This window comes from Clupea harengus, chromosome 10 (assembly GCF_900700415.2).
Source record: "Clupea harengus chromosome 10, Ch_v2.0.2, whole genome shotgun sequence".
NCBI classification, from domain to species: domain Eukaryota; kingdom Metazoa; phylum Chordata; class Actinopteri; order Clupeiformes; family Clupeidae; genus Clupea; species Clupea harengus.
The window spans coordinates 9,583,287-9,602,640 of NC_045161.1; the positions used below are offsets into that span (position 1 = coordinate 9,583,287).

General features: G+C 40.1%; 1 protein-coding gene across 1 annotated transcript; it reads left to right on the plus strand.

The window, feature by feature from the left end:
* Positions 1-10,526: 10,526 nt before the first annotated feature.
* On the plus strand, positions 10,527-15,440 carry LOC105910686 (cholesterol 24-hydroxylase-like). Its single transcript, XM_031574836.1, is given in 12 exon segments — positions 10,527-10,582; positions 11,925-12,063; positions 12,405-12,515; positions 12,843-12,999; positions 13,600-13,665; positions 13,763-13,835; positions 13,983-14,067; positions 14,328-14,341; positions 14,343-14,436; positions 14,791-14,879; positions 15,010-15,076; positions 15,294-15,440. Coding segments are annotated over 12 exon segments (1,098 nt in total).
* Positions 15,441-19,354: the final 3,914 nt, after the last annotated feature.

The window sequence follows — 19,354 nt, forward strand, 5'->3', positions numbered from 1 at the left end:
AGTGTGGATCAGCCGAATATTTCTGTCCGAGCCCGGCCTGCGTCCGACAGACAGCCATTCAAATATATTGTCGGAATCCAACCAGACATAGTCAATGTCTCAACTGTTCATACTAATGGTTTTTATGAATAGCCTGTAGACCGTCTCACAAGTTCTTCTTGTTGATTATGACCAAACATAACAGAAGAGGTCTGAAGATATTTCTGAAACACTTATAAGGACACTCAAATGACCGCGAATTCACAGGAGAGAATACTATCCCATTCTCACAGGAGACATTACAGCAATCGGAGCATATTTGTCAAACGCGATAGAAGATACTGCTCTAAAATATTCCCATTCCATACTGAATATTCTGTTTAGATCAAAGGTTTGTTTTTCGACACCGTGATATTTCAGATGATGGAACAGTTGAAATGAATGCTCATATACAAAAGCTAACATTAACGTGAAGTGGCGTTAACTTGCAGCCAACACCATTGTATTACAAACACTAACACACACACATAATGAGAAAGTAGGCCTACACCAGGCGATTATCTCGCCTTTTATCTTCCATCTTTGAATAATGTAACTTATAAACACGTCGTTTTAAAGCGCTGTGGCCGTCCTGAAAAGATGTGTCAATAAACGAATTTAATCCATAGAATCCACGTTGACTTCACTACTTATTAAGATATTGTAACAAATCACGGAAGTGTGGAATATTTGTTATGGCTTTTAATTAATCACTACACACAATACAATGTCAAAATGGCACGGGCTACATATGCCCTGCTACAAGTTATCACGAACAGACTGTGCTACCGTCACACACCTGTATAAACTCCGTCCCAACACAGAACAACGACATGCAATTAGAACAGTAAGGAACATTGTTAAAGAACATCGTTGGGCGCTAGTGCATCACATAGAGAAAAGTATGTGCCCGCCGCACGGCACAAAAACGCTGGAAAAAAACAACTCACGCGGCTTGTTGTGGTGTGGTGTTGTGTTGTGGTGTCAGAAACGATATGCTTGAGTGCGTCCAATGGGATCACCACCAACGTCTACGTAGATTTTGAAGCACGCCCATGTAGGGAGTTTGGCTACATGGCCTTGGACCGCCCCCCACCACCACTCGACCCACCCAGTTTAAAGATGGTTTGGTGACCTGGCGCCATTTTATTCTTGCAAGCCTTGGAAACACTTGGATAAGCTAGCTAGCAGCATGAATCAACGTCGACAACCAAGATGCTCAGTGGTCGGCTGCACAGATCAGCACAAATGCCTTCATGTGACTCCAGCTTCAGAAGATACAAGATTGAAATGGATTGATTTCATATATGAAGGCAATCTTCCTGCAAGAGTTGGCAAATATCTGTTAGTGTGGGCTAACCACTTTGAATTGGAACGTTTTATCAACCTGGGCCAATATAACGCTGGACTCGCTGGAAGGTTGATATTGAAAGGGGGGTCGGTGCCATATATCCGTCGCAGGACTGAAGACGAGGGAAATGTAAGTATTTTTGTTTTTAAATAATTCTGGTATTTGCTTCTTTTAGACATGTTGTGTGGTGGTTAGCGACGTTAGCATGTTGTAGGGGGACTACTTCAAACAGCGATTTATCAACCGTGTTATTTTAGTGGTGGTTAATTGATACAATCGTGAATAAGTGCTGTGTCTTATCAAAACTAATCTCCTGAGCAAGCAAGAGTGCCAAAACCCATATAAAAGAGCTATACAGCTCGCTAGCTATTAGCACTCTAGCTTGCTCAGGAGAGTTTAGCAGAGAGAAGACACCGCAATTATTCACGATTGTATCAATTGTACATCTAGGCTTCTTTGGCGTCTGTTGTCACATCCAACAGCACAACATATCCCGGGCATTTTTTACTTTTTGTGGGTTGTGGCCGTAAACAGCTCGCTAGCTATTAGCACTGTAGATTGCTCAAGAGAGTATCATAGCTAAGATAATCCATGAATTGAGGATTTCATGCAGCCACGGCGCCTTGGCTGTTCACGAACACCCTCCTCCTTCTCAAACGCCTAAGCTAAAGCAAGTAAATGCATTTTATTCGCCATAGTAGCTAGCTAATAATAGTAGTTGATAACCAACGGATAATAATGTATCGCTAAAATGTATGATTTCCGTTGATAAGGTTAGCGAATTCTCGCACTAAAAAGGCGCTGAAGGCAGCGCTTTTTTCTAATTAAAAAGAAGTCAGGCGTGAACACGGCTGTTCCATGCTTACATGAACAGCAGTTAGTTTGAATGTAATTTTGCTAAGAGACACTTTTTTTGCGGTGTGTTTTTATGCAGCTAGTGTGTGAGACCTCAGAGCCAGCTTGTGTATAGCAATCCCTAAGGATTTTTACAATGATGGGCGTCATTCATAAACGACTTGATAAGCAGCTTAGCCTCACCTGCAGTTACCAAAACAGTTTGTCACTGTGGGGCATTTGAGGGTTTTGTGTATAGTACAGCACAAGTTAAAAATACTCTTCACTGTATGATTATTTCATAATGATTATGAAAAAAATGCCAGGTTGGTAGTATGCCAATGTTATTGTACCTACTCTTCTGTGTTGTGAAACTGATATTAGGTGTAATGGAATACAACATTTCTTCAAATGCTAGTGATGTATTTGCTTTTAGTTCATGTTGTATGCATGGCAGTGCAAGGATAATGGTCAGTGAGATGACATTTTAATTTGTTTAGCTTTTATTTACGGTATGGAGTATTTTCCTTTTACTACATTCAGGAAAAAAACATGCATAACATTGCTTTTGTTCTTTAGAAAGAACATCTGGACATTGTCCTAGGCTACATCATGTGGCCTGTCAGACAGATCCTCCAAAGATGCATATCTGGAGCACCAGCAGAAGGGCAGGACCACTCGGATTTTTCGTCCCAGAAAGCCCCAAAACCAGCTAACAAAGCTTCTGTACGCCAAAGACCTGTAACGTCTGAGCAAAGTTTACATTGTATTGAGAGAATAAATGGTGACACACATCTATTGAGTCTTCCTTAGTAAACAGTATGGCTACTGATGGCACAACCAATGTTTTTATTATAATTGTTTTTTTTTTTAATTATTACCCATGTACTAGCCAGTACATTTAATAACTATGCTTAAAAAGTCTATAGACACAGTTTTGGTATGTAACATGTCAACAGGTACAAGGCCCGAATGATTAACCATGCCTGCATGTTGGTTGGTTTGGAAGCTGCAGTAGTCTTCTTGTTACCTTGAATATTGAAAGTGTAAGTATCATGGAATATAAAACAGAAGATGACTGCATAATTGCAATGCCATTCACAAAGAATTCTAATAGTGGTATCTTCCTGCAGCATACATTCTCAGGCTCTGTAGGCATTTGCTCACACTTGGCACAAATACAAAGTGACAACATTGCAGGTAAAGTGTATTTGAATGTTGTGTTACAGTTACAGACATAAGTCGACAAATACAACAATATAATGAGAAAACAAGGTTTGAATGAGGTAAATACGTTATGTTCTACACCTGCTTGGTCCATTACTGTTTTCAGATAATATTTTACTTTGCAGCTGGATTTTGTATTTTGACGTGTATTTTGCTATGCACCACTTGAGAAAAAATATTAAACATGATACATAAAAATTCAAACAGTCCAGCCATCAAAAGCAAGCTAAGTCCCACATGATAGATAGCTAGCTATCCTGCAAGCCATCTGGTTGAATTATTGAAAAATTGTATTCTGACAGAACACTGAAGAGAAGGGTGTATTTGTTTGGCTGTTGCTCGTGTAGCAGGCATAATGGCGTTCCCATTACCTGCATTTATATAAACACTTTTCACAAATAGTAACTTCCATAAACACACTGTATTTGTTACATACTCGTACATGCACACACTATTTACTAGCATTGCGATGCTCTCGACACCGACAACAGACCATATTTCCTTAGCCAAAGTAAAAAAATAAAAAAACAAATGTAGAATTGACAAAATTTACTTACCATTCAGAAACGTCCTGTTGTACCCTAAATTCTTGAACTTGTTTGGGAGCATCTTCTTGTTCAGGGTCTGAACAATCTACGTCTCTATCTCGTTTCCAGTGGCCATATTTTTCGTTTCAAACGTTTCAAAGAGTAGCCCAAAACCGCGGAAGAGGGGGGAGGGGGAGGGGGAGGGGTTAGCTGGCTCATTAGCATAGGAGCTCAAAACAGCTTGTTTGACACCCCGTGCAGACGGACTCTAGTTTGTCTGAACCCGGTGAACCCCGAGTCCGGATAGCCCTATCGTGCAGACGAACGCACTGTATCCGCACTCCCTCGAATCGGGGGTCCAAAGTGAGTAACCTCCGAATCCGATTGCTGTTGGTGTTCGTCTGCACGCTATCCGCATACCTAATCGGATTGCCCCACGTGATCGCATCATTAGACCAGCCAGAACAACGGACACAACCGGCATTATTTAATAACTGAATAGTTTGCCATGGCGCAGTGAGTTTGGCAGCCAGTTATAACAGCTCTCCAGTTTAAAAAAAAATATTCTTCCTATTACCTTGCTCCTTTTCCACGTGAATTTCCCTAACGGGATTAATACAAATGTATCTATCTATCTGTTGTTAGGAAAGGGATGACATTAACAAGCCACACTTTAATCTATCACTGTTTAATCTATTTGCATCAGACCATTTTTCAAAAAACTGTTTTTTGTGTCAGCAATAGCCTATATGAGCAAATCTGACGTGAAAAGATTTTTTATTATAGACGGAAGTTTCAAAACAGATGAATGTTACGTTAGCTTTAGTCCTGTCAGACAACGATAGCGATAGCTACTAGCTAGCGTTAACGTTACTTCAGAGGTAGCCTACAGTATGTGAAGGACAAAGCCCTCAACAATAGCCTACATTTGTTGTTAGTAATAAAACCATGAAATTGGAAGCAATTGTAAACCATGAAACATTCAGGATCCACAGCACTTGCATTGTGGTCTCTCCTGCTCAAGCTCAGCATCTCCATAAAGCACAGGCATTTAAACAACTCAGACATGTCATGTTGCACATTGCTTTGTTGCACTGTTCTAAACTCTTTATTATCAATAACAAATATGATTATTTTTCGCTTAACCTACAGTCTGCTCTTACCACTGATTTTATAAACCAACATAATGTGTTACTGTGCAGATTAAATGTAGGCTATGCGGCTAAGCTAAACGTTGCTAGTTGGAGCTCAACTACTGTCATATGTTATTTTGATAGCATGCTCCTGTCTTCTTCTCCGTTTTCTTCAGTTGTCTGTAGCACCAAAGCGCCACCAACAGGCGTGGGGGATGTACTACAGCTGAGTCAATCGGATTCACTGGGTTCATGTGCACGCGATGTAAAAAGTGGGTAGGTGTGAAATAGGTGTGAAAAATGAACCCGGGTTCAGGCAAACTAGAGTCCGTCTGCATGGGGTCTGAGAGAAGGGTTGTATTAAGCAGGGTAAAAGGGTACAGTTTATAATGATCCTTGTGGTATTTTGACCTAACTATGTTACAGACATTTCATTAAGACCCCAAGGAACCATATCAACTTGTGGTAAAATGGGCATACGATGGGTCCTTTAAGAATAGCCTGCCTTTATTAAACTCGAGCATCAACAGATGAATGATAAATGCACTCGCTCACACAAACAAGCCCCGTTAAACGCACAAGCGCGCACAAAAGGGAGATAAGCATATTGAAATGAATTATTCACATTGCAAGAACGGAATGCAATGGCCTACACATTACACACGCTATGCATCTGATATGCCTAAATAAAACTCACGTTATATGCTACACCAGAAGAGGCACGAATAAAAAGTCTTACCATTGAAGATCATCTTTTTTCTTGAAAAATGTAAGTACACGGCCACATTCGTTATAAAAGTATCTACATAGTCCAACTATCGAGGTTTAATCCATGTTGTGGAGAAAGAGGATGGCATCAATCATATTTCATTAAAGCTTCACACTTCTTACATAGGACATATCAAACAGCCTCATTAGAATCCGCATCGACTATGATGCCATCCGACAGAAATATCTCCATACAGTAAATTTCCCCTCGAGTGTCGTTTTGAAATCTCCAGATGACAATTTCTTTAAAAAAAACAAAGTTCGTTATAAAACGATCTAGATAGTCCAACAATCGAGGTTTAATCCATTTAATCCGCATTGACTACTAAGCAGAAATATCTCCATACAGATTACCCCTCGTTTTGTATTGTTTTAAATTCTCCAGATGACAGTTCTTTTTAACTTCTTCCATGATACTAATTTGCCTCCTGTAATCCTGTTGTCACAGCTAGGACATAAACAAATTCCCGCACACAGGAAGAAGGCTATTATCCTAAATGTAATTTATTTTACTCTCAAAAACGAACTTCTCCATTATTACATTTACATTTACATTTAGTCATTTAGCCGACACTTTTGTCCAAAGCGACGTACAAGGGAGAAGCATGTGAAGCAGACACGTTGACCTGACTACTTATTAAGATATTTAAATATGGAATGTTCAATGCCTTATCACGCTTATGTTTGAAAGCCATTGTTTTCGGCTTGCAGGTGTGCTTCCCCTCTGGCCCTGCTCAGTCAGTTTGTCGGTCTTGACGTTCAGACGTTCATCTCTCTCCCCCAACCATCGAGGTTTAATCCATAGAATCCACATTGACTACTAAGCAGAAATATCTCCATACAATAGATTCCCCCTCGTTTTGTATTGTTTTAAACTCTCCAGATGACAGTTTATTTTTAACTTCTTCCATGATACCAGTTTGCCTCCTGTATTCCTGTATTCGCATATTCCTGTATATCCTGTATTCCTGTATTCGCGTTGTCACAGATATTTATTTGCTCAGTCAGCTTGTCGGTCTTGACGTTCAGATGTTGCGCCTAAACTATCATATTGTCTCATCACATGATCAAATAGAGACTTGGCATTGGACAACAGCATACATATTACCCAGCAATCATCATTGCAAATCTGAATATGACAAAAATACCAAAGAAAATAGGATAGTATTCATTTAATTGAATCGTTTTTTAATAGTTTCTATAGTGTATGTAAGAGAAGCATATCATTTTGTTATAGATTGCTACTATTTTTCCCCACAATTAATACCAACCATGATGGAGATAAGTTTGCGTTTTCAAGTGACTATATAGCGTTAGACACACTCTACATGTGTATATATGTCTATGGTGGGAGGTGGGATATTAAATCAACAAATTCTTTCATACAATGACGTCACGGAGTAGCTCGTCTGCGACCAAAAAGCCGTTGCTCCACCTACTGTTCTGGCGGTGAATTGTTTTCAACACCCACAGCCGTCGGAGAAGTATAAATCAAAAACAGTACGTCCGGATCCGTCCCAATCCGTTTCCCCGCCCATCCGTAAAGAGGACGGACACCGACGCAAAAGTATAATTCGACCTCAGGTGTTCAGATAGTTCTGGCGTTGATTCAGGAGCACGGAAGGGAGGGGTGTCTGTTGAGCTCAAATATCACCAACCTTTCGCCAGACTCACAGACACTTGCATGCATCCAATGCCACTGAAACTGCTGGTCTAAAACGGCGTTCCTGGTGTAAGACCCTTCTCATCCTTGCAGGGACCTTATTGTATGCTCGTCATTTGTAGACAGGAAAAAAATCTGAATAATCTAATTAATCACCAAACCATTTATCACAATGACCTACACAGAATGCAGGAATTTGTACATAAAATGAAAATGACTAATTAGAATTGAAGATTCTAAAAATACCATAAGACTCAGGGACACACTCAGGAAACTTTAATTATGCAAAGAAAATATGTTGAATTCCTTGTGATATTGGTTGAGGACTTCTCACAGTGGCCAAACCTCTTACTGTCACATGCAGGTATTCATACTCAACAACCTAGCCTAAGTATTATTACACAGCAGGGTGCGCTACAACTATCATACCGTTACTTAACAACAACAACAACAACAACAACAACACTTTCATGAGCATTTCACTGGGGTTGTCACGTGGGCACCTTCTTTATCGTTAACTCGATAAAGTAAACAATGCCTTCACACACAGAATACAACACCATGCCTGGTCGTATAGCAGTGACAAAAAACACTGTGGAACTCGAGGTTGCCTTACAAGATCAACCAGCAATTTAGAATCCCACACTTTGCCCATTGGCTGGTAATGATTGCACATTCCTGTTGTCCACTTTCCTGCCTCTCTCGCACAAAAGAAATGATTCTGTCCCTGTCATTAAATGGCAAAGGGCTAACCTCAACTTGTTTATAACAAAAAAAAAACACGGCAATGATTTTTAAACCATATTGTGTCTCCAGATGTACCTGGGTCAAGCTAGTTATAAAACCAGACAGCATATGTTTTAATGAGCCAACATCCATACACAACTTGCAGCTTTCGTCTTCACCCACCCACTGACTGAGGAGCAGATTTGGGAAGACATCAGAACCAGCTCCAACAATGATTCATCCATTGCCCTTGCTTTGCTTGAGAAGCGGCTGCTCGTTTAGTTTCCTCTTCTTGCTCGCAATAAAGCTGGTCTGCCTGCTCTCCGGCATTGTAGTCTTACCCCATGCATTCCAACTGTCACCTAACCCAAACCCTGCTCTTCTACTGTGTACCTGCCCAATGACATCCTATCATGCTGTAATGCGCTTGGTGCATGTTGAACCACTTCTCGTGGATTCCACCTCCTCCCTGATGACACTGTTGGAGCAATGTTCTTGACTGCTGGATCCTTAGACTGTGACAGTCATGTCCAAGCTTGTCTTAATATATTTGAACCCCTCCACCAAGCTGGTCATTGGTAGCTCCAAAATTCCTTTTTCATGCAATGCTAAAGTATTTAGACAATGTGGCACCCCAAGCCATTCTTAACAGCCTTCAGGATTCTCTCAAATGTCTCCACCTATGAGCCTGGGGGTTCAGGCTCTGGACTCTGTAAAGCGTTGTGAGACAATTTTATTGTTTTGGCGCTACATAAATAAAATGTTATTGAAATACCAACTTCATACACAGTCAAAGGCCACCTTGTGTGTGGCAAAGCCCAAACTGCAAGCACCACAATAAAAATGTAACATGCTAGAAGATCTTATCAATGGTACTGACAGCCTTAACAATTCATTCTCTGAGCTGTGCAACCTGTCCCCAGTCACTCAGTGTGGAATTGTACAACCTGACTAAGCTCTACAATAAAAGGAATCACCTCACCGTCAATATAAAACCTCTCTTCCACCAGTTTTCCCTTACTGATAGATACAAGTTTCCTTACTCCATCCACCTATACATACGTGAAGAGCTTTCCCCTTATTTCCAGAGCTGGCTGTATCCATGTTTATTCCCTCCCTTGTAGTCAGGGCCATTCTAATGACCAAAGCCATGGGGTCTGCCTGTGAGTTATCTTCCACCCCTACTCTTGCTGACTCTAGGGGAATTTTTTGGTAATTTCACTGCCATGAAAGAATCTAATGACCTACTAAATAAAAAGGTCTTTATTACATTTGCCTTTTGACAGCATGACTAAAATACCCTTTCTTTCCATTTTACATTTCCTTTTGATTGCTATGCTAGTGTATATATATATACATATATATATAACAGGATTGATATAAAAAGTGATGCAGCGGGGGAAAGATGAGTTTCAATTAGAAATGGAAAACTTTGTTTACCATACTAGTAAGTGATACAGTGGTTTTAAAATCTTAGTTTGACCTCTGTGTGTTGGGGAAACAGTTTTCAAATGATTCTTCAATAAAAAGATTTATTCTTCATGGTAGTCATTCATTATTTTTAAGTTATTTATGTTATGACTGGAATACAGGATTATCATGGAGGTTATTTAAACTAAAGCTATACTGGCTTTACTGTTGTTATTAATTGTATATTTAAATGCTACCATGTAAAAATAAAATGATCAGCATCCATTTGTATTGATAATTAACTAATAATTTGTGAATATATCATTATGTTATGCCTTGACTTGGTGAGGCACATTGACTATTATTGGGGTTTGATGCTTGACAGGCCACACATCCACACTATTTTAGTTCTGTTGGGACAAATGTACAATGTAGGAGTAAGGGATAAGTTGTGCTGCTTGCAAATATCTGCGCACCAAAATCTGAACGACTGGCTGCCGTTACTAAAATGGTAATTCATATATTAGATAAAGCATTAATGAATGCTTATTCCTGCACCAGTATTGTAAAGTGTTACCGAAATTTGCTTTACAAGAATCAAGTCTAGTGCTCAAAGGCCTACATGTATATAATTTATCACACAGCCTAATATCAGACATAGGCTACCTCTTGCAAAAAATATTGTATGTCAATTCTCTTTATGTTCGTCCCGTCGACCTATGTATATGTGGCATGACAATATGGGAGTGGAGCTACGACTAGCAAGAGCACACGCACGACTACGCCACCCTGGGAGTCACCCAGGGAAATAGTTAAGAGGAATCAAACTAGCCCACTAAAGGGCACACAGGTTCGTAAACTGAGAAAGCATGACACGTGTTTCCATATCCCCCAAAGATCTCTGGAATGGTAAGCGCAACCATGCGTAATTATTAAACCTGTGCATTTTGTATGTTGCTTGCCTTTGAGGGTTCAAGCCAGGATTCTTCCTTCAGTTAATATGTAAACTACACACTAGCCTACTACGTCAAACTATTCGCTCTGGTGTAAGGCATAGGTTAAAAGTTGACGTGCAACGAGGAAACTTCTGCCGCCAAGCCAGGTGGACAGAACAGTTGAACTGAACTAAACTGTCATGATCCTAAACTACTTTTATTGTACCACACAGCACAATGTGGATAGTTAAGCAGGAACAATCTGTAAATGGAGCTGAAACCTGCTCCCATGTTTTAATATCTTCATGTTGTAGGGCTGAGCAGTATGGTCCTGTTGTTTGTTTGAGTGAACATGCTGCATTCTGTATTACTCATTGTTAGCTGTCCTGAGGCAACCAAGGTAACAAATCTTGCTTCCTAAAATAAAAAAAAATACTTCCTCATCTCTCCAGTAAACACCACTTTTATACTCTTTGCACACCGGAGTTCCCAATGTCACCAAAGTATTCCAAAAACCCTTTTATTAACAAGAAGATGTTCAACTTATTTGGTATCAGGCAATGTCTTGAAAAGTCGCCTCACTGTGCTAATTAAAATGCAACCTGAAAGCTAATCATCCACGTTAAGGCACAATTATTAAAATCCATTACACTTTTCGTCAAATTTAGTGAAATCCTCTCACATTCCTCTAGCTGGCCATGTCAGGTATTTGTACACAGTCCTGGCTCTGTATTGCAAACAAACAAAGTGGCTCTGACCGGGCCATACACTATTCCAACCAATCAACACGTTGCTTAAGGAGCATGAAAGTGAAGGGTGTAATTTGATTGGCTGATGAGCTCAAATATCAATAACCTTTTCGCCTGAAACAAGGACTGCACCTTTAGCATATGACTTATTGATGGACAATGGAAAGCCCGAATCCAATCATGCTTCAGTTACGAGTTAAGTGCTCTCTTTCGTTGTTGTCATTGCATGGGTGATCACAAAATCACAGTTTTATGACTTTCTACCAGAGCCACTGCTCCCTGAACTACCTTGACATTGTTAGAGACATAGAACTCAACTCCCACTCACATTTACCATACAGACTATGCACGGCTCATTGTTTTCAGTTCCCTGCTTGCTCAAATTACATTCCACCACCATCTTTTTGATTAATCATGTTCACGCATGATACTGATTTTACACAGGGTAATCAGGGTCTTATTTTAAACCTGTGAGTTCTTCAATATATTCTGACATTCTGAGTTGTAGACTCACTGTACTTTCTAATAAGTATCTTGAAGGGTGCGTTGAGCTGTTTCAAGTCTGTGATGCGGTGATATACAGATACTTACGGGGTCTGATGACTGCCTTCAATGAGAGAGCGGAGTGCCTGATGACCAAGCTGGATGAGTATGCCGATAGCCTGACACCCGCACACATGCACAAGCTGGCCAACTCCTTCGCCCTGGATGTGATTGCAAAGGTCACTGCCTCTTAGAGCCCAATGTGAACAATTAAAGGCCAACTGTTTATTATTAAATGAATGAATTGTAATACTCTTAATAAAGTCCTATGGTAAATGTTTAATTGTCAAGGAGTTAAAAATGTACCCGAAGATAAGGCACAAAATGTCTTCCATAACTAAGTGTTTACTAAATGAACAGTAGGTTTACTACATCTTACCTAACCAACCTTCATAGCTATATAAAAAAAGGGTCCTTCCCCACAAGTTTGTAGTAATGTTCTCAACAAGGAACATGTTATAGTGTTATGTTACATCATGTTATGTTGATTGTCATGAAGTGTTTGTGATATTCCATGTAGGTGGCCTTTGGAGTTGACTTAGATTCACTGAACATCAGTGACTCCCCTTTCCCTCGAGCCATAGAGTTATGTCCGAAGGGCACGGTCCACATTATAGATCCAACCTTTGCGGTAATGTGTCACAGCAGTATGGGAGAAAACAAGCTAGTGATATTTCCTTGCATTTTTTCTCCTGAGACGGATACTTATAACCTGATAACTAATGGCATCAGCTGACACAGAGGTCTGATACTATTCCACTGCAAATTACATTGATATTGAAGATTGATAAGATTGTGTTGATACAACTTCATGACATTGACAATGTAACGCTATCCAGTGTGGATCACAGTCTGAACAGTTAATTATGTCAATATTGATGCCAATTCAGACCCAGTGTAGTGGATCAGTGCGTCACCAGCTGAGATAAATAAGTGTTGACCTCATACTTTCATTCAGTTTTTGAGGAAGAACAAAAAAGTGGTGCAGGAAATTGAGGAAGCTGCCCAGTTTCTTCGTGACACAGGAGCCACCTGGATAAACGAGCGGAAGAAAGCAGTTCAGAATGGTGAGGATGTGCCTATGGACATTCTTACACAGATTCTCAAAAGTGCAGGTAATTTCAATTGGTGTACACACACACATGTATGTATGTATGTATGTATGTATGTATGTATGTATGTATGTATGTATGTATGTATGTATGTATGTATGTATGTATGTATATACCGTACCAGTTAAAAGTTTGGATAAAGAAAAACCATTGAATGAGAAGGTGTGTCCAAACTTTTGACTGGTACTGTATGTATATGCATAAATACAGGATTCAGACACTGTGTTCAGTATGTTAGGGTTAGTCTGTTCTACTTTTATATTGTTGTTTATTTTTTTGCGCCACTTTGTTAAAGGTTCCAGGTAGGTAACCTTTGTGTAGTTTGCCAACAGACTTTTCTTTTTGAGAGTAAAAGTTCAACTCTCGCTGTTACAATCAATTGTTTTTAGTTTAGTTGCATCCTTAGGTTTTATATTTCATCTTGTGACTCAGAATCCAAGACTAATTGTCGGGTCTAATTAACCTGCTACTGAAAATACCGGGGTGCCTATCTGCAATCTGTATATTTTTGATCGGAGTGTGAGGAATATAAAGATCATCTGGGGTTGCCTTAAGGGCTGTCTACGCAACAACTTATCTTCACTTTGCTTTATCTTCACAGAGGAAAAAAAAAAGATGACAACGATGACGAAATCATGCTTGACAACTTTATCACATTTTTCATAGCAGGTTACTATCTTATTAACCTAAAAATAAATCCAGTTGAACAACCCAATTACTGATATTGTTCTTATGCATTGATCACCATATCATTGTATAAATTAAGGTCACGAAACAGTTGCTAATCAGATTTCATTTGCCATCATGGAACTTGGAAGACAACCTGAGATACTACTGAGGTATGAAGAATTATAAGTGCTAATATGCCTGACTTAAACATAATATATACAGTATATATATATATACTGTATATACACACATATATTGCTGTATAGTTATAATAATTACAGTTTTTGAAAGACTAATGCATCTGCTTTTTAACCCAGGCTAAAAGAGGAGGTGGATGAAGTCCTTGGGATGAAACAAGAGATCAGCTATGAGGACCTTGGAAATCTGACCTACTTAACCCAGGTAATTTACACTAGCCGATATCACTTGACTATCATTAACTATACAACATGAAATGCTTATTCTTTGGCCATCAGGGATATGTGTGTGCCAATGTTTATTTCAAGAAACAGTGTTGGCCAACTAGCAAGTTCATAATTATTTGTTCTAATAATCAGCCTAAGGAGAATACTGACCAGAGTCTTCCCATCTTTTATAACTTCTGTTTGAAGATGTCTAAATCATACATTTTGAAAACATGTCTTTAAATGATGATTGTGTAGGTGCTGAAAGAGACTGAGGTTATAACCAACTGCTCCTGCTACCTCTCGCTGGCTGGCAAAGGAAACAGTCATTAATAGCATCAAGGTCCCTGCAGGATGTGGCATTATGGTGAGTGTCAAGTTCCTTATAATTTAGGATGTCATCCCGAAACCTGGTCCAATCCTGATCTGACATGGATCCATCAGACCCTTTGCCCAATCAGGGCCCGGTCTTTTAAAGAGTCAATGTGTAATCTGGGAGATTGTCTCAGTGAAAGTCTTAATAAAAGTCTCATTGAAGTCTCAGTGAAAGTCAGAGTTGGTTGTCCCATTATGATTTAACAGAACACCATCCTGATTAATTATATATGACAGGTATGTTTCTGTCACAACCTGGGCAAGATCCTGATTTACATATTGAAGTCATCTCAGTATTGTGGCAATACAGAATGGATGTGTTGTAGCATTTTTATTCTTTTTGTAGCTCAGTACATATGTGAGTTCAAGGATGGACAAATTCTTCAAGGATCCACTGACATTTGATCCAGAGAGATTTAATTTGAATGCTCCTAAGTAAGAAATAAATGTGGTCTCCATACATTGAGTGACTTTACAAGAATTATATTGTATATAACTGAATACACCCACAATGTTAGCCAAACTTTAAAAACGAAACAAATCTGTTTGTGCTTTATCCATCAAGGCCTTATTTCTGCTACTATCCCTTTGCCTTTGGCCCACGGGCCTGCCTTGGGCAAAACTTCTCCCAGGTGAACAAACTCATCCAAAGTCACTGAAATTGTGTTTTGACTAGACCTGTAGGCTATTTTAATATGCTACATTACAGACCACTTCAACATGTGTACACTGACTCCCCCCTAAAAGATTACTTGCAACATAGCCCTTCTGAGAAACCACCCATTACATAAAAAAACGCTCATTATTTTATTCAATCAGCCTGGAAATAAATGCCATGTTTTTTTGCAGATGGAGGCAAAGGTTGCAATGGCTAAACTGCTGCAGAGATTTGACTTCAGCCTGGTGCCAGGGCAGTCTTTTGGCATCCTATCCACGGGGACACTGCGGCCGCAGAGCGAGGTGATATGCATGATCAAACAGCGCAGCAGTGCATGACCCTCAGAGCCCTTGACAAACAGTAAGTCGGCAGGCTGGCTTGGAATCATAAAAACATATTATATTTATACACTTCTGAATGCTTATTGTTTTACTTAAGACTAATCAACCTTTCATTTTTCTTTCACAGTGTTTTTATGTCTGGGGTATTATATTTGCTTTTATCTAGTCTGCCAGGTTTTATGACATCTGATTGATCAGTGTAACTTTCTCCAAACCAGTAACCATTTTAGACTTTATAATAGGCTTATTTCCGAAAATGTAGACTATCCAACTGAACTGCTGCAGAGGCTTGACTGGAGACGTGGCTGTAGTTTCATTTTGTTTAGACCTTAAAGTGCTTGGTGGTGAGAAGTTGTCTTTTTACTGTCTGTAAGTTTGAAAGATGCAGGTGCATATGAAAATTCCTTATCCTAATGAGGAACATGAGAAACATATTAGCAGGACCATGGGGACCTCCTTTAGGCAGACATAAGCCACAATGTAACATACATGGCCTGAACAGTAGCAGGAAAGGATGCTGACATACATAATTGACACCATGGGACGGAACATGTGATGACAACAAATGGAAGACAGAAGGATGTATATATGCATTGTAAAACCCCCCTTGAGTCATCACTTTTCCCTAGTCTTGATAGAAACCAGCCAAAACTAGTTTGGTCATGTCTGTTAGCCACATTTCTTTCACTGAAATAAAGGGACAGGAGTTGAGTTTATAATGAGAAAGGGCTTTGGATTTACTGCTTGACTCTTGTGGTGCTTGTAACTTTCCCTGGTGCCAGAGCCGTGAATAAAGCTGCAGTCTCACACCTGTGTTGCATGAAAGTTTTTGCCGCGTGGCGATCCTTTAATATCCCGGACACTGAGATGCTGCCGCCACAGCGGGGGGATCAACAGCGTGGCAGTGCTTAGCACTCAGAAACCCAAACACACACCGCCTGAGGTTAAATAATAAAGTAATACATATGTCTTTGCATTAAATTACTGTATAGACTTAAGAAGCCATCAGTTGGAATGTTAATGTTGTCATGTTTTCATTTCCTGTTTGGGGCACTATGTTTAAAACATTCAAACATTGTGGTCTTGAATTTGTATGCCATCTGATTTATAGTGGTAGTGGTGATGTTATCTAGAATCCACCATTTCTGCTTGTTAAGTGGTTCTGGGCTCTATAATGATGCGATACAAATTTTCTTAACGCCATCTACCTAAAAGGCATGCAAAAACCACCAACCGCCCAGTTGAAACTGATAGAAGCTTGCCAACAAACCAACTGGTGTCTTTTGGCAATGTCATGCCGTGAAAGCTTTTCTTCCATTTTTGCAAGGTGTTCCAGCCAGAACTACATAGTGCATATCCTGGATGGCTAGTGGGAGACACAGGTGTTTATCGGTCCTTCACATGACCATATGCCATCAAAATGAATGAGGATAGTACCAAAACCAGTTGCCTATAAAACCTCAAAGTGTCAAATTGTTGCAGTGTTACTTTAAAGTTACCTACTATACAGTTTGCCTTTGATCTAGGTTGTTTTCCCAGTTCTAGCTTCAATGGGTGCTGCGCACCAAGCCCAATGGCTAGATAAATACATTCTTGAGGCAACTGTGTGAGCTAATATGATCACTTTGAAAGATGTGTTCAATAAACTGTTTGTTGTATTCAATCAAATATTGTAATGGAGTGTCACCTAAACACAACACATAGTTGCCTGCAGAGAAGCCTAAAATGTTGGGTATTTTTATGTTGACCAGACAAATTGGGGGTTGAATGGATGGATGAGTAGTGTATAGCACAGTGCCATAAGGTAGTTACAACGGGCACCAGTGCATGCTATTATGAAGGGCCCTAGTGCACGGTAGTTACTAGTTAAGAGGCGCGCGCACACATACACACACCATTGGGCGTATATGTATATTTTTATATGTATATTACCAACAATGTGTTGGATTTTATGGTCGAATTAGTTACTTTGGCTATTGTATTGGGAAAGTAGACAGGTCAAACAGAAAGCCATCAGAAACATGGATAGCACTCTGACACCCGGTAACGTAAACAGACGTTGCTGAAGCGTTCTTAAAAACACTGATGAAAGGCACGTTTGGTGTGGCGGCACACACAGCAGCTTTACCCACATATGAAAAACACATACACAATTGTCAAGGTATCGCATAGGATACCTAATATGTATGCCCCACTTCGGTATCCATGCAATGAGTGAGCTGCGAGGCAGCCTAGTGGCCAGAAGTGAGAAGTTACCAGTTGGTGTTGAGTTCGTGACATGTCATAAAGTGTATGCATACTGTTAGCTATAAGTTAATAAACGAACATCCAAGGGAGTTCAAATAGACTGTGTTCGCCAGCAGTTTGATTTGACAACAATGAAATAGGCGCTCTGCGGCGACCTGACTCCGAAATTATAACAACCTGTTATAACAATTATATATAGATATAACAATTATAACAACCAGGGGCACGGCAGCTTGAATGATAGCAGTCGTGCAGGAAACGTTATCGCTATGTTCCTGTTGTAGTGGTCATCAGCTCGCAAGCGATGATGAGCTATGACGAGGCAAAACGTCTGTCTGACCACTACAACAGGGATATAGCAATAACGTTTTCTGCACAATTCCTATCATACAGGGCCTGTTTTAGAGCAGAGATTGCTCAGCAGACCTCAGTCTCCCAACTTGCCAAGATGATGATTGTGGACTATCACTCCGTAACATCCACCTTCAGTGAGGTGTGCACTGCCCTGCTATTGTTTCTGACATCTGTGACATGATGTGAAACTCATTCAGACCTACCTGAGGGGCAGCATGGAGCATGAGAGGCTGAATGGGCTGGCTATCCTGTCCATTAAAAAAAGCATATATCATGCATCACCACTTTTATGTTTGAAAGGCATCCTTCGGCTTGCAGGTGTGCTGTGCCTTTGGCTGTGGTCAGTCAGCCTGTCGGTCTTGACATTCAGATTTTACGCCTCAACTAGCTGTATCGTATCGTTTGACTTGACATGACATTGGACAACATGATATATATCACCCATCAATCAATGCATATCTGTATATGACAAAAATACCAACGAAAATAAGAAATTATTCTTTTAATTGAATAGTTTTTTTAATAGTTTCCATAGTTTATGTAGGATAAGTATATACTTGTGTTATAGATTGCTACTGACTATTTCCCTCCCCCCCAAAAAATTAAAACCATAACATAGATAGGTTTGCCATTTCAAGGGCATATATAGCATGCTCTTCTACTTGTACAACAGCAGGCGTCTTAACATAACCATATTGTGAGTCATTCACTTCCCGGATGTTACACTAGGTTGTGTAAACAACCATAGAAAAGCAACACAAATATCCGACGAGGCAAAATTATGGACGTTTTTGGAATCCCTGCCGAAAGGATTTTTTAGGTCTCAAAAAGAGGACATGTCCGGGCAAAAGAGAATGTCTGGTCACCCTAGTTATGGCAACCGCACCACACGCCCAGCCACTTCGAAACCAAATCGAAATAGGTGCTGCTAGGAAGGAGGAAGAGACGTGAAGCAAAACAGCAGCGTTTGCAAAAAACCCAGGCCAATTCCTACGGGAGAGGTGCAACCCCGCAAACAGGGGACGTCCCCAGGACGTTAACAGGACATTCGCTACGTCCCCAATCGTCCCCAATTGGTCCCCGCCACAACGTTCGCTAGAGGACGTTATCAGAACGTTTTTGACGTTCGTAGCAAGTCTACGTTTGGTCCTTCTCTGACGTTCGCATGAGCCTTAAATCGGACTTTTACGGAATGTTGTGATTTGGTTTCTCAGCACACGTCCCCAGGACGTCCTTCAAAAACGTCCCCGTAACCTTTACCCGTGGTCCTCTGCGTGACGTTCGCATGAGCCTTAAATCTGACTTTTAGG